We start from the raw sequence: 13,680 nt of genomic DNA on the forward strand, positions 1-13,680 counted from the left end.
CCCACTCTCTACAATTTATGTAGCACTGGTATCTGTAAGTATTTTCAAAGGCGCTTTGACAAAGAATCTATTACATTTTATTAGGTTGGCAAAGCAGATTCTTGGCACCGCCTTTCGCCTGTGTGAAACGAATACGGTGGTGAAAGACATCAAACAACCTCAAAATTACACCATTTTGTTATCAATTTAGATTTTCCATTGCGAGCACTCTGAAAGTCACAGCCACCATTGAGGAGGATGGATTAGGCCACCATTACGCCACGTCCGGTCAATTGTTCGGCAGTATCAACTTAAAGCAGGCCCTCGTTGACGATTCGGAGGCCAGCCAGATCATCAACAGAAGTGTCCAAAAGATGCTACTCAAGTTTGACAAGACAAACAAGGTAGGTATTTTTCTTCAGGGATGTTACGCAAATGGCTGATTGGCAACAAGGAATTAAAGGCAGTGGACACTATTGGTAATTACTCAAAATAATTATTAGCATAAAACCTTACCTGGTTACGAGTAATGGAGAGCTGTCGATAGTACAAAACATTGTGACAGACGGCTCCCTCTGAAGTAGGGTAGTTTTCGAGAAAGAAGTAATTCTCCACGAATTTGATTTCGAGACCTTAGATTTAGAATTTGAGGTCTCGAAATCAAGCATCTGAAAGCACACAACTTCGTGTGGCAAGGGTGTTTTTTCTTTAATTGTTATCTCACAACTTTGATGACCGATTGAGCTCAAATTTTCACAGGTTTGTTATTTTGTGCATATGTTGAGATACAGCAAGTGAGAAGACTGGTCTTTGCCAGTTCCCAATAGTGTCCAGTGTCTTTAAAGGAGCCCAAAACATAAAATATTAATCAAATCTTTAGAAGGGTACAAATTAAGTAAGTTTGAAACGTTCAAATGGTTCAACGAAACAAAAACACGAAAACCTATTTCCAATTAAGTTTGACACGGCAGTAAAGTGTTATATGGCTTCTGACTGGCACACCCAAACAAAGATATTGACAAAAGAGGGAGACCCCCAACATAGGGTTGGATAGCTCAGTAGGTAATAGCACTGGTACATTTAATCCCGAGGTCGTTGGTTCAAGTCCCGATCCAGTCAATTTCTCTTTGTTCAACTCTAAAACTATTAAAAACTTGCCCTGTCAGTTTTGCTTGTGATTTGTTTAATTACGCAGGTCTATGAAGCCGTGATCCTTCCCGGTCAGGACTTTGGGAGTCAAAACCAAGACTCCATCAGCCTGAACCTCAGTGAAGACTGCGTGAATGAACAGCACCTGACTAGTGGTCAGGAACGACAGGTTCAGATCCAGTTCCAGCTGAACAGAATGTCCTTCTGCCATATGCACAATGCTGTAGAGAAGCTTGACAACATGGACATTGTTTTCCCGCCTACAAAGCAGAGGTGAATGGAATATTGACAAAATGACTAGGGCGTGATTTGAACCACCAGATTAAGGCCATATAAAGAAAAAACTGTTAAGAATCCCCGCCCGTTTCCTTTCACAATTTAACGATTGCAGATGAATTTTTATTTAAAAAAATATATAATACCACATTTTTGATACCACTTTGGTTAAAAAATTTGAAAGTAGAAACATCAATAGATGTGAGAGAACTAAACTGAGATTGAACATTGAGTTGAGATTGAGTTGTTTATTGAACATATATCAGCACATTCCTTTTCAAGGCTAACCTCAAACCCTTTTTGATGTAATTTATTGGGAAGGAAGTTGTCAATATAACATATGATACAATTTAAATAAGAAAATTTAAAAAATCTGTTAAATTTCATTGTTAGCCGGTTTTGTCTCGTTTATGTTATTACAAACAAACGTCTTATAGTTTGCATCACATTTGTTTATTGCTTTTGCTACCATTGTTCTCTAGGTTGCCATTTGTCCAGAAAGATCAACTTACGGACACCAATCTCTACCAAGAGCGGGCAGCGGCATTCATTTCCTCTCATGGAGGCAGCGACTCGTACGCCATGCAAGGTGCTGGCCCCGTCCTAGTCTACGGACCGTTCGGCACGGGCAAAACATATACCCTAGCAACTGCCGTCAAGCGAACTGTTGCTAAACGTCCACACAGCAGAATTCTAATTTGCACACAGTCCAACAGGTGATTGAAGATTGATTGAAGACACCCCTATGTTCCGATACCCCTATGTTCTGACACCCCTATATTCCGACATCCCTATATTTCAACACCCCTATATTCCGACACCCCTATATTCCAACATCCCTATGTTCCGACCCCCCTATGTTCCGACACCCGTATGTTCCGATACCCCTATATTCTGACACCCCTATGTTCCGACACCCCTATATTCCGATACCCCTATGTTCCGACACCCCTATGTTCCAAAAATCCTATGTTCCGAAAATCCTATGTTCCGACACCCCTATGTTAAAAAAATCCTATGTTCTGAAAATGCTATGTTCCGACACCCCTGTGTTCCGACACCCCCATGTTCCGACACCCCCATGTTCCGACACCCCTATGTTCCGACACCCCTATGTTCTGACACCCCCATGTTCCGACACCCCTATGTTCCGACACCCCCATGTTCCGACACCCCTATGTTCCGACACCCCTATGTTCTGACACCCCCATGTTCCGACACCCCCATGTTCTGACACCCCCATGTTCCGACACCCCTATGTTCCGACACCCCTATGTTCCGACACCCCTATGTTCCGATACCCCTATGTTCCGACACCCCTATGTTCCAAAAATCCTATGTTCCGAAAATCCTATGTTCCGACACCCCTATGTTAAAAAAATCCTATGTTCCGAAAATGCTATGTTCCGACACCCCTGTGTTCCGACACCCCCATGTTCCGACACCCCTATGTTCCGACACCCCTATGTTCTGACACCCCCATGTTCCGACACCCCTATGTTCCGACACCCCTATGTTCTGACACCCCCATGTTCCGACACCCCCATGTTCCGACACCCCTATGTTCCGACACCCCTTTGTTCCGACACCCTTATGTTCTGATACCCCTATGTTCGAATGTCCCTTGAATCTGGAATGAGGTTCCACAGTTCATCCGCTGATTAAGCTTACCGCTGATCCCCTTCCTTCGACGCTTTAAAAGTATTTTAAGAAGGCTCTGAAAACTCATCTTAATGAACAATAACCTGCATGTTTCACTGTATTATTTGGTTAATCCTCCAGGGTCTGTTCAGCGCTTTGTAACCATCTTTGATGAGTGAGTGCGCCAAATTTATTTATTGTATTTTATTGTATTGTATTCTATTAACAGTATCACGATAAATTCCTTACAGCGCTGCCGACTGGTACATCACCGAGTTTCTGCATAAATTTGTGGAATCCACCTGGAACAAGCACCAGATCCGCATGCTACGTATCTACAGCACCTTCCGTCGACTGAATTCCATCGATCCCATCGTGTGCCCCTATGTCCTGATGGATGACACCTACAATATCCAGATCCCAGATGCCGAATCCATCAAGAAGTTCCACATCGTCATCACAACTTTGTCGATGTCCAGCATCCTGCTGCAGTACGACCTTCGGGGTCAATTCACTCACATCTTGATCGACGAGGCGGGTCAAGCCTTGGAACCGGCGGTTCTTCAACCTCTGACCCTAGCGACACAGAATACATGCGTCATGTTGGCTGGTGATCACTTGCAGATGAGCCCAAGGGTAAAGATCGGTTACTTGTTCTAAGACTGCAACTCCTGGTGTTTTTCATGCATGCAATCTTGTGCTTAAAATCACTGTTCTGAATCTAAATCTGAATTATGGGTGCGTTCGATTAGCTTCCCCGGGCCGACCCCGGTCTGCCCTCGGTAGGTTCGAATAGCTTTGACGTCATTCCAGGTGCTCACCCGAGTTAGCGCCGAGTGCCCTGATTGAAAAACAGGTCATGTTCGTTCGATTAGCTCTCGTCAGGGGCTCACCCGAATGAGCACTGCGGGGTTGACACAGGGAAGCTAATCAACGCACCCATAGTATAAAGAAAGTGGTTTGCCCCGGTGTTTCTGGAATTCCTGGCTGTACAAGATGCTTTATAAGGGTCTCATATAGACCGTATCGAATATGAGCGTGTGCGTGTGCATGGGTGTGCCATAAGAGTCAAAGCGGGAACTCTGGTGTTGCGTGCGACGCTCATACAGCCTACCTAACAATATGGCCACTTTCATAGCAACAACTTTTTTTGGTAGTGTCTAAATTTCAAAAACTTATCAGCGCTTTAAGAGGCCCATCGAGTGTTGATAAAGCATTATATTTGTTTTTAATTTGTTGTTAATGTATGGAGACTGAAATATATTTCTGAACCGTTTCAATGTTGAAGGTTTTCTGTGAGACGGCGCGTAACGCCAAGTTCAACAAGTCCCTTCTAGAGCGACTGTTCATCAACAAAATGGCCAGTAGTGTTTTCTTGACGTACAACTATCGTACTTGTCAGCCAATACTGAACTTCATCGCTCAGACGTACTACCACGAGGCACTGAGAGCCCATGGCAACCATCCAGTTCACAAGGATTTCTATCCGTTGATGTTCTGCGCAGTGAAAGGAGAAGACCAGCATGTAGGGATGTCTTACGTCAACAACTATGAGGTATGCTGAGAAATAATAATGCGTTAAACTGGCACATTGCCTTCACAAATTCAAGTTCTGGTGGTTAAGTCATCGGAGTGTGGGTTTGGGTCCCAGTCGTAACACCACTTCACTATAATTCCCCTTTTCACCCAGGGGTATAAATGGGTACCTGCGAGGGTAGAGGTTGATATTGTGTTTGACGAAGCCATGGGAGCGCTACAGGGGTTGTATACTCCATAGGGAGATGAGAGAGACTGAAGGAATGCTATCGGCCCGCTGACCAGGGCACTAATAAAAGCACATTGATAGGGTTATTGTTAAAATGCGCTGTACATGTATATTTACCCTTTGCACGCACGTTACACGCCGCAATGGTGCCATGCTCACCATTTTGGTAGGCAATTAGGTTTACGTGTAAACGCTGCGTCGCCTAAAATGCGCACTTCACGGAATAACGCACAGTGACATTGCCCACCAGTATGGCGCATCCAAGATTATTTTCTAATGACGTCAGGTGAATTGGGTCAATATAAGAACTTGTTATTATTATTATTAATATTTATGGTTTGGAAGAAATTTAAAAGTAGAATATAACGGTTCAAATAAAGACCCAGTTGGCTATTTTATAGATTTTTTTTTTTTCCCCTTTAAAATTTGTGGCTCAGTGTTCAGTATGGACATAAAAGCTTAAATGCTAACTTCAAGAGTGACATTTGAAATTGATAACGTCTTTTTTTGTAAATGAATTATTGTTTTTTAGGTGATGGAAATAGTGTTCAGAGTTGAAGAGTTGTGCCGTAAATGGCCGGAGAACTGGGGCAAGTTTAATAAGAACAGCATCGGGATCATCACACCGTACTCTATGCAGGTAGGTTCTTGGGCAGCAGCCGATTTCTCGAAACGCTAGGATAAATTCTATCTTGAGTTAGGACGAGTAACCCGTCCTAACTTAGGATGGGTTCAATGCGTCCTAACGTCTATGAGTACGGAACTTAAATCGTCCTAAGTCCTAAGATAAATCTTAAGTTGGGAAGAGTTTGGTGAAATCGACGGATGGACACTTAAAATTATATTGTTTTGTTCTCTGAGCCGGATATGTGGCTTGTTGTGGCTGAGTGGTTAAGAGCACCAGCTCGAGCTCTGGTGTTTCAGTCGTGACACTTGTGTCTTTAACCGGATGGACACTTAAAATTATACTGTTTTGTTCTCTGAGCCGGATATGTGGCTTGTCGTGGCTGAGTGGTTAAGAGCACCAGCGCGAGCTCTGGTGTTTCAGTCGTGACATTTGTGTCTTTAACCGGATGGACACTTAAATTTATACTGTTTTGTTCTCTGAGCCGGATATGTGGCTTGTCGTGGCTGAGTGGTTAAGAGCACCAGCGCGAGCTCTGGTGTTTCAGTCGTGACACTTGTGTCTTTAACCAAGACACCCATTGCTTGTTTGGGGGCTTTCTAGGGCACTGCTTTGACAAAAAGCATATGTGTCATATGAAGTTTTTTTGTTGTTAAAGGAGTTGCCAACTTGAATCTATTTTAAAAATCAATTTTTAGGTTCGTCAGATTCGTACAGAGATGCGGCGAAGAGGACTTGGCGACATCTCAGTGGAAACTGTGGACAATGTACAAGGTTTGTTTTTCTCACAAGTTACTAATGGTCACTACAGATTACATTCCATTCATCCATCCTTATTTTTTATACCAGAAATATATAATAATGATACATGTGCTAGAAAGTGTAGCGCCCCGTCCACCTCCTTTTTAGAGGCCGCCGCCTTTTTTTTCTCTTTTTTTTTAAATTGATGTTTGTTTTCATTTTTTAAAATTTTATAATATGAACTTTGTTGTTGTAAATGGAAACAAGGGATACATTTAAACAATCTCAGCAAAAAGAGTATTGAAAATAGCCCAGCGTGTGTCGGGCAGCCATTTAGAAAGGAAAAGGAAAGGTAAAAACAATGCATATTTTAAGTTTTAAAAAGAATGGTGGCCATCTTGCAAATCAAAAATTTAAAAATAAAAAGCCCCTCCTCCTTCCTTTTTTGTAATACCCGGACGCTAAATATGTTTCAATTTTTACTCGCCTTAAACTTATTATTATGCTTCTTATTCAGGGAAACAGTTTCGAGCCCTGCTCATCAGTACAGTCCGAACCCGCAAGACCCTGGAGAAGGCTCGTTTGACGGTCGTTCCGCAAAACAGTTCCTCCACCCAGCAAGACGAAGAGTTCTACTACGGGCTTCTGTCTGACCACAAGCTCCTGAACACTGCCTTAACCCGCGCCCAGTCACTGGTCATTGTCACCGGTGATCCGACTGCTCTCTGCTCCGAGGGACAATGCTCAACGACCTGGAAGGCTTTCCTCAAGGAGTGTGAAAAGAACAAAAGCTTGTACCCACTGGTGAGAATCTTTCCTTGATGAGTTTTCAGTTGTTGTTATTAGTGGCTCAGAGGAGACTTATGAAACCTAGTTAGACCCCTTTGGCTCTTAGCAGAAAGGACTTATGAGACCTAAGACCTAGTCAGCTCGGAGCAGAAAGGACTTATAAGACTTAGAAAGACCCAGTAGGCTCAGAGCAGAAAGGACCTGTGAGACCTAAGACCCAGTCAGCTCGGAGCAGAAAGGACTTATAAGACTTAGAAAGACCCAGTAGGCTCAGAGCAGAAAGAACCTGTGAGACCTAAGACCCAGTCAGCTCAGAGCAGAAAGGACTTATAAGACCTAAGACCCAGTAGGCTCAGAGCAGAAAGGACCTGTGAGACCTAAGACCCAGTCAGCTCGGAGCAGAAAGGACTTATAAGACCTAAGACCCAGTAGGCTCAGAGCAGAAAGGACTTATGAGACCTAAGACCCAGTCAGCTCAGAGCAGAAAGGACTTATAAGACCTAAGACCCAGTAGGCTCAGAGCAGAAAGGACCTGTGAGACCTAAGACCCAGTCAGCTCAGAGCAGAAAGGACTTATAAGACCTAAGACCCAGTAGGCTCAGAGCAGAAAGGACTTATGAGACCTAAGACCCAGTCAGCTCAGAGCAGAAAGGACTTATAAGACCTAAGACCCAGTCAGCTCGGAGCAGAAAGGACTTATAAGACCCAAGACCCAGTCAGCTCGGAGCAGAAGGGACTTATAAGACTTAGAAAGACCCAGTAGGCTCAGATTAGAAAGAACCTGTGAGACCTAAGACCCAGTCAGCTCGGAGCAGAAAGGACTTATAAGATCTAAGACCCAGTAAGCTCAGAGCAGAAAGGACTTATAAGACTTAGAAAGACCCTTTTGGCTTAAGTAGAAAGGGCTTAGAATGACTCAGTCAGTCTAAATTTAGTAGTGCCCTTGAGGATCGAGGGGGGGGGGTATGAGAAAAAGGGGAAGGAGAGGGAGAGCTCTTGGCATTTGGACTTTGAAAAGAATTATGGCCTTTTATTAGTTCACTTGTCTTTACCTTTTTTATGTTCTGCTTACAGGGAACCACTGTAGAAGGGATACGTCAGGATATAGAATCTGCAAAGCAGCGTCTAAATCCATTTGCCAAAACCTTCGAGCCGTCTTCGTCGAAGAGCAACACCTCACCTCCTCGCGCTGATCAGAGTCAAACAAGACCCTCCTGGGGTCAGGGTCAAGAAAATGGAGTCTTGCCAACGGTGGGAAAGAATCCTTGGAACCTGCCGACTGGTGCTTCCCCTCGCGGCACTCAGGTTGCCGGGAATGCATTCAGCGGAGGATTGAACAGGCAGACCAGCGACGAATTCCCTGCTCTGTTGACGTCTAACAATGCTCAGCAAAACGGAATGGAAAGCCAATCAGATGAGGACGATTGGTTGGGAGATGATGATGATGTGGATCTCGAGGATGCCATCTTGCAGGAGTTTCAACGACAGATCAGGGAAGATAGAGGAGAACTGGAAGTGATTGAACCCAGTGTCGCAGAGCCTGGCGAGCCAGGTACCCTTAACGAGAGGGACGACGGTGATGACATAAACCAACAAGATGAGCAAACGTTAGAGCCGCTGAGAGGTACAACCGACATTCCTGAGGAGCTACCTAGACAAACATTAAGCAGTCAACTTCTGACTGCCCGTAAAAAGCGCAATGTCCGCATGATACAGCAGTATGGTGCCATGCTTTTGATTGAAGATAACTATGACCGATCCCGGCTCGTCGGAGCAGACACATTTGAGGACTACGATACAGAGGAAGACTTGGAAGAAGATATGCTGGATGAAAACACATGCAAGGAGCATCTCGACCAAGTTGCGAGAGACCCTGAGAAGTTCAAGGTGTGCTCGTTTCATTTTGATCTGAGCGGCCACACCTACGCCTTGCCCAAGGATGAAGATTCCTCCATGAAGATCTTGATTACAAGTAGGAGGAAACGGGGCAAGGCTCTCAACCTCGACGAGGTCATCGTGGAAATCCTTGACGATATAGATGAGCTGGAGAATGCAGCTGGATACGGACCCCAAACCGAGGAAAGAAAGGAGGAAAGTAAAATTTATGGACGGGTGACGTTCATTTTGAAGAGAGCTGCTAATCCTTATCTGAGGAAGATCGTCTGCACTATTGATAAATTCACAGACGGATTGATGGTGCCAATCGACAGGACCTTCCCGAAGATCTTTGTTCGTACCTTTAAAGAAGGAGGGAGCCAACCAAGAACGAAGAACAAGAGGAGTCATACTTCGGAGTTGTCGACCGTCTCCATCTTTGCTATAAGCAGGGGTACTGAGAACGGCTTTCAGTTCCAGAAGAACATTCTGGTCTCCCTGAAAGACCGGCCAAATAAGCTGTTTGTTGTGCAGTACCTGAAGTGGCAAGCCAAGACGCCTTATCCCTTTGGTATCATCACAGAAGAGCTGCCCCCTGGAGATACCAAAACAGATGGTCTTCGAATCCTCAAGCTTGTCCACGGCATCCGGGAGAAATGGAGACCGGCCGTCCTCGAGGAAATCAAAACCGAATACCAGGATAACTGGGAGGTACCAGAAGAGGACATCCAGTCTCGCCATGACATCAGAAGCAAGTACGTGTTCACCATTGATCCACCAGGCTCGCAGGACCTCGATGATGCTCTGAGTGTCGAGATGGTAGACAACAACTACCAGGTTGGCATTCACATCGCAGACGTCTCTTACTTTGTCAAGACGGACACTGCCCTCGACGAAGAGGCAAAAGAGAGAGCAACGTCTTTCTACCCGTCGTTTGCCAAAACTGTGAATATGCTACCACCTCAGCTGAGTAACAGGCTGTGTAGTTTGCTACCGGAAGAAGACAGGCTGACCATTTCAGTCTTCATCACCTTAGATGAGAATGGTGTGATTGTCGATGAGGTCCAGATTGTGAGGTCTGTGATTCAATCTAAAATCCAGATGACCTACGAGTACGCTGAGAACATCATTACGATGACCAGTGATGAGATAAAGAGCAACTCCATCATTCAAGATAAAGTACTGACACTGAGTAAGTTGGCCAAGGAACGCAGAAGAAATCGTCTGGGAGTTGGCTGCTTTGCCTATAATCATGATTCGGAAGAAGAAGAGCTGCAACATCCGCTTGCTCATTATCTCGTTGAAGAGATGATGCTTATGGCCAATGAAGAAGTGGCACGCCACCTTCTTAAGAAGTATCCGGAGGGCACACCTCTGAGACGACAGCTCCCGCCCAGTGAAGAATCCGTTCTCGAGTGGTTGGATAAACACGGCCAAGATCTCCCGAATAGCGTTGACTTGCAATCAAAACCATTCCAACAAGTTGTTCCGGCAGAAACGGAAAAAGGTGTTCATGTCCTTGAGTCAAAATGGCAGAAACTTCATGACTTGGTCACGGATGATGAGCAAAATGACATGATGAAGATCGTAGATATCGTCTGCAGCGATGATAATCATCCTCAACAGTCTGTAGCTCGGTCCAACTACTTCCATGTCATGGAACAAGGCGCCTACGTCAGCTCTGGAGATCACCAAGGCCTACCTGCAAGGAGACACTTCTCATTGAATAAGGATGCTTATACTCATTTCACCTCTCCGATACGTCGCTACATCGACCTTGTGGTTCACCGTATGCTGGTGAATACACTACCTGGCACTAAAGCTGACGTAGAGCCCCCGTACACCTCAGTTGAGCTCTCCCAGATTTGCCACCACTGCACCAACCAGACCATCAACTCTAAGAGCTTCGAGAGAAAGACCCGCGCCTTGCAATTTGCTCTGAAACTAAAACTAGCTCCTCAGCCAATCCTTTCATTTGTTGAAAAGACATCCGAAACCAGTATCCATCTGTCGTTTGCTTATCGGAGTTTTGTTTCGGTTCGACATCGCAGTCTACAGCTTCGTCTCCTCAAGCCACTCAAGAAACCCATCATAGAGGAAGGTAGCAGTAGTATGGAGCTTATGTGGAAGCATCGCATCTATGATCTGAGTGGTTCTCCTCACGGAGTTAAAGGCAAGAAGGACGGCGTACTCAGACTTGACCAGGAGAGATTCATCGTACAGGTTTCCGCAAACCTCTGGAAAGAGATTCTGACCGGGATCAAGACTGAGGATATCTACCAGATACAGAATGCTGTCGTAATGGCAACGATGGAGCACCAGCAAAGACAGCAAGACAAGGAAGCCAGACGAAACCATCGCCATCAACATGAGAGTCAAAACCTACCTGTAGTGGAGGTGACCTGTGAAAATGGTGATGGAAACAGTCCTTCACTCTTCGTAAGCTTCACAAGGAGCTTCGACAGGGGTGATGTCGTTCCAGTCCAACTTCACGCCTCTCTTCAGATGGGTGTACTGACACCAAGCATCCAGCTGTTCGGCCTCACACCAAAACTTAACCTCTGCGCTGAGCATCGAGGAAACGCAATCGAGAGTTTTGCTAAGGTGGCATTAGAGCGTCCTCTAAACATTAAGAACATCAGCAAGTACAAGAAGGTCTGGCTGCCCATTATTGAGATGTTGACGGCTCACAACGCCATCCAGAACGACGAGACTGTTATCATTCATGGGGTCAAGATTCGCTGGGACCGCACTTTCAACCAAGACACAACAACCTATGAGTACACAGGCTACTTCACCATCCCAGATAGCTTCTGCGAAGAGCATCACCTCAGGTTCAGCCACTCTCACAAATCCAAGGAGAAGACGGAAGTTGCAAATGACGATCCTGAAGTTCATCTTGACTTTTTGTGCATCCGTTACCGCGACATCGCTCTGACGCATGCTACTCAGCTTCATCTAAGAGAGATCGACAGCAAACCGCGCGTGAACCGTCCGACGTGTAACGTCCACCCAGGGAAAGCGATGTTCGTCGTCCATGCTGCAACAATCGATGCGACCAAGGATAAAGGGATGATGGTGGTGCAGCTTAACGTGACACAGTTCTCCTCTCCATTCCCGGACATTCTCTTGGAATCGGATAAAGTGCCAACTTGTACGGTGGAGTTGATTCCCAAGACAGAACCAGACAGGTAAGTTCTAGATTGATTGTCAAAAACACCCAAATGCTACATTTGAGATTGAATGTTTACAAAAGTTTGTCATTTGTGTATGTTTAACACATGGAAATCCGTGGCGAATATGTCGATGCAGGAAAATAATCTCAAATAGGGATACACAATCTGAGAAGTGTTACGTGGTTCTGTGAAATTGTTCTGTAAATGTTTTATACTATGGAGAGCTGCAGTTGGCTTCTTACCCAAAGGTTTTAGTTGCCATGTATTGTAAGAGTGGCTACAAAACATATAACTTCCCTTTTAACTCTTGATATTTTAGACGTCTTGAGACAGCAGTGCGTAGTTTGGACAGCGATAAAGTCTCACCGCTAATTCGAGACATTTGTCTCCTGCAGAAGCCAAGAGCCAATGAAGAAGGTACCGATTTACACAAAATGTCTTAAAGACACTGGACACTATTGGTAATTGTCAAAGACCAGTCTTCTCACTTGGTGTATCTCAACGTATCCATGCACCTAAACCTGTGAAAACTTTAGCTCAATTGGTCGTCGAAGTTGCGAGATAATAATGAAAGAAAAAACACCCTTGTCACACAAAGGTGTGTGCTTTCAGATGTTTGATTTTGTCGAAATCAAGTTCGTGGAAAATTACTTCTTTCTCAAATACTAAATGTATGTTACTTCAGTGGGAGCCGTTTCTCACAATGTTTTATACTATCAACAGCTCCCCATTACTCGTTACCAAGTAAGGTTTTATGCTAATAAATATTTTGAGTAATTACCAATAGTGTCCACTGCTTTTAAGTAAGATTTGAAACTTTGCATGGTTGGTGTATAATTCGGTGAGGTTTGCAATCATAAAATATAAAAATAATTTCACTCTCTCCAGGACCAGCCTGTCCGAGAGCGCATAACAGTAAAAAAAGAACCTAAGAAAATGACATAGAAACAGTTTAAAGGGTCTGTGTAACTTTTGTAGGACAAAAAAACACAATGTCCACAGATTTACACTAAACCTTACACAGTTTGAAGATAATGATAGTAGAAAGCTTCCCTGAAAACATTACGTGCTGAGGTGCTGTAGTTTTTGGGAAATGAGTAAAACAATGTCATGAAAATTTTTTTCGTCTGAGACGAAAATGATTGTAATCATTTACAAACGTATTTTCATGACATTGTTTTATTCAATTCTCAAAAATTACACAACCTTAGGTAGTAATATTTGAAGGGAAGCTTCCACTATCATTATCTTCAAACCCTGTAAGTTTAATGTAAATCTATGGACATTTTGAAAAAGAACCCAAATCCTTTAAGAAAAGTACACCACTCAAATAATTCTTTATATTGATTGTACTTATGTTTTCTTCTTATTGATTTTGATAAGTTGAAATAAATGTTGTTTTATTTCTAGATCCCTACAGTAAGTTCTTGCCACGCCTTGCCCTGAATGTCCGTTCCTACGAGATACCGGGCTCGTCCTTTGCTCCCCCAAATCCATCTCAATCAACCGCTTTACGTCAGGCTCTTTCACAACCTTTCACTGTAATCCAAGGACCTCCAGGTATGTATTTATTTGACACCATCTTTAAACTAATAGTAATAATTAATATTTGTTTTTTAAATGGCGCTTTACACACCGAAGGGCTTCTCATGTACATTATTACC

General features: G+C 44.1%; 1 protein-coding gene across 6 annotated transcripts in view; it reads left to right on the forward strand.

Annotated features, from left to right (window-relative positions):
• The window catches only part of LOC117291425, a 39,701-nt gene that overhangs the window by 21,400 nt on the left and 4,621 nt on the right, over positions 1 to 13,680 (forward strand). For all 6 annotated transcript variants that reach the window (XM_033773089.1, XM_033773088.1, XM_033773092.1 and 3 more), the window contains 11 exons: positions 191 to 383; positions 1,175 to 1,401; positions 1,887 to 2,120; positions 3,297 to 3,681; positions 4,334 to 4,600; positions 5,343 to 5,450; positions 6,134 to 6,209; positions 6,694 to 6,980; positions 8,040 to 12,031; positions 12,336 to 12,433; positions 13,427 to 13,576. In XM_033773089.1, the coding sequence (XP_033628980.1) occupies positions 191 to 383; positions 1,175 to 1,401; positions 1,887 to 2,120; positions 3,297 to 3,681; positions 4,334 to 4,600; positions 5,343 to 5,450; positions 6,134 to 6,209; positions 6,694 to 6,980; positions 8,040 to 12,031; positions 12,336 to 12,433; positions 13,427 to 13,576 (6,017 nt within the window). The remainder of the gene's footprint in view (positions 1 to 190; positions 384 to 1,174; positions 1,402 to 1,886; positions 2,121 to 3,296; positions 3,682 to 4,333; positions 4,601 to 5,342; positions 5,451 to 6,133; positions 6,210 to 6,693; positions 6,981 to 8,039; positions 12,032 to 12,335; positions 12,434 to 13,426; positions 13,577 to 13,680) is intronic.

This window comes from Asterias rubens, chromosome 6 (assembly GCF_902459465.1).
Source record: "Asterias rubens chromosome 6, eAstRub1.3, whole genome shotgun sequence".
Lineage (NCBI taxonomy): Eukaryota > Metazoa > Echinodermata > Asteroidea > Forcipulatida > Asteriidae > Asterias > Asterias rubens.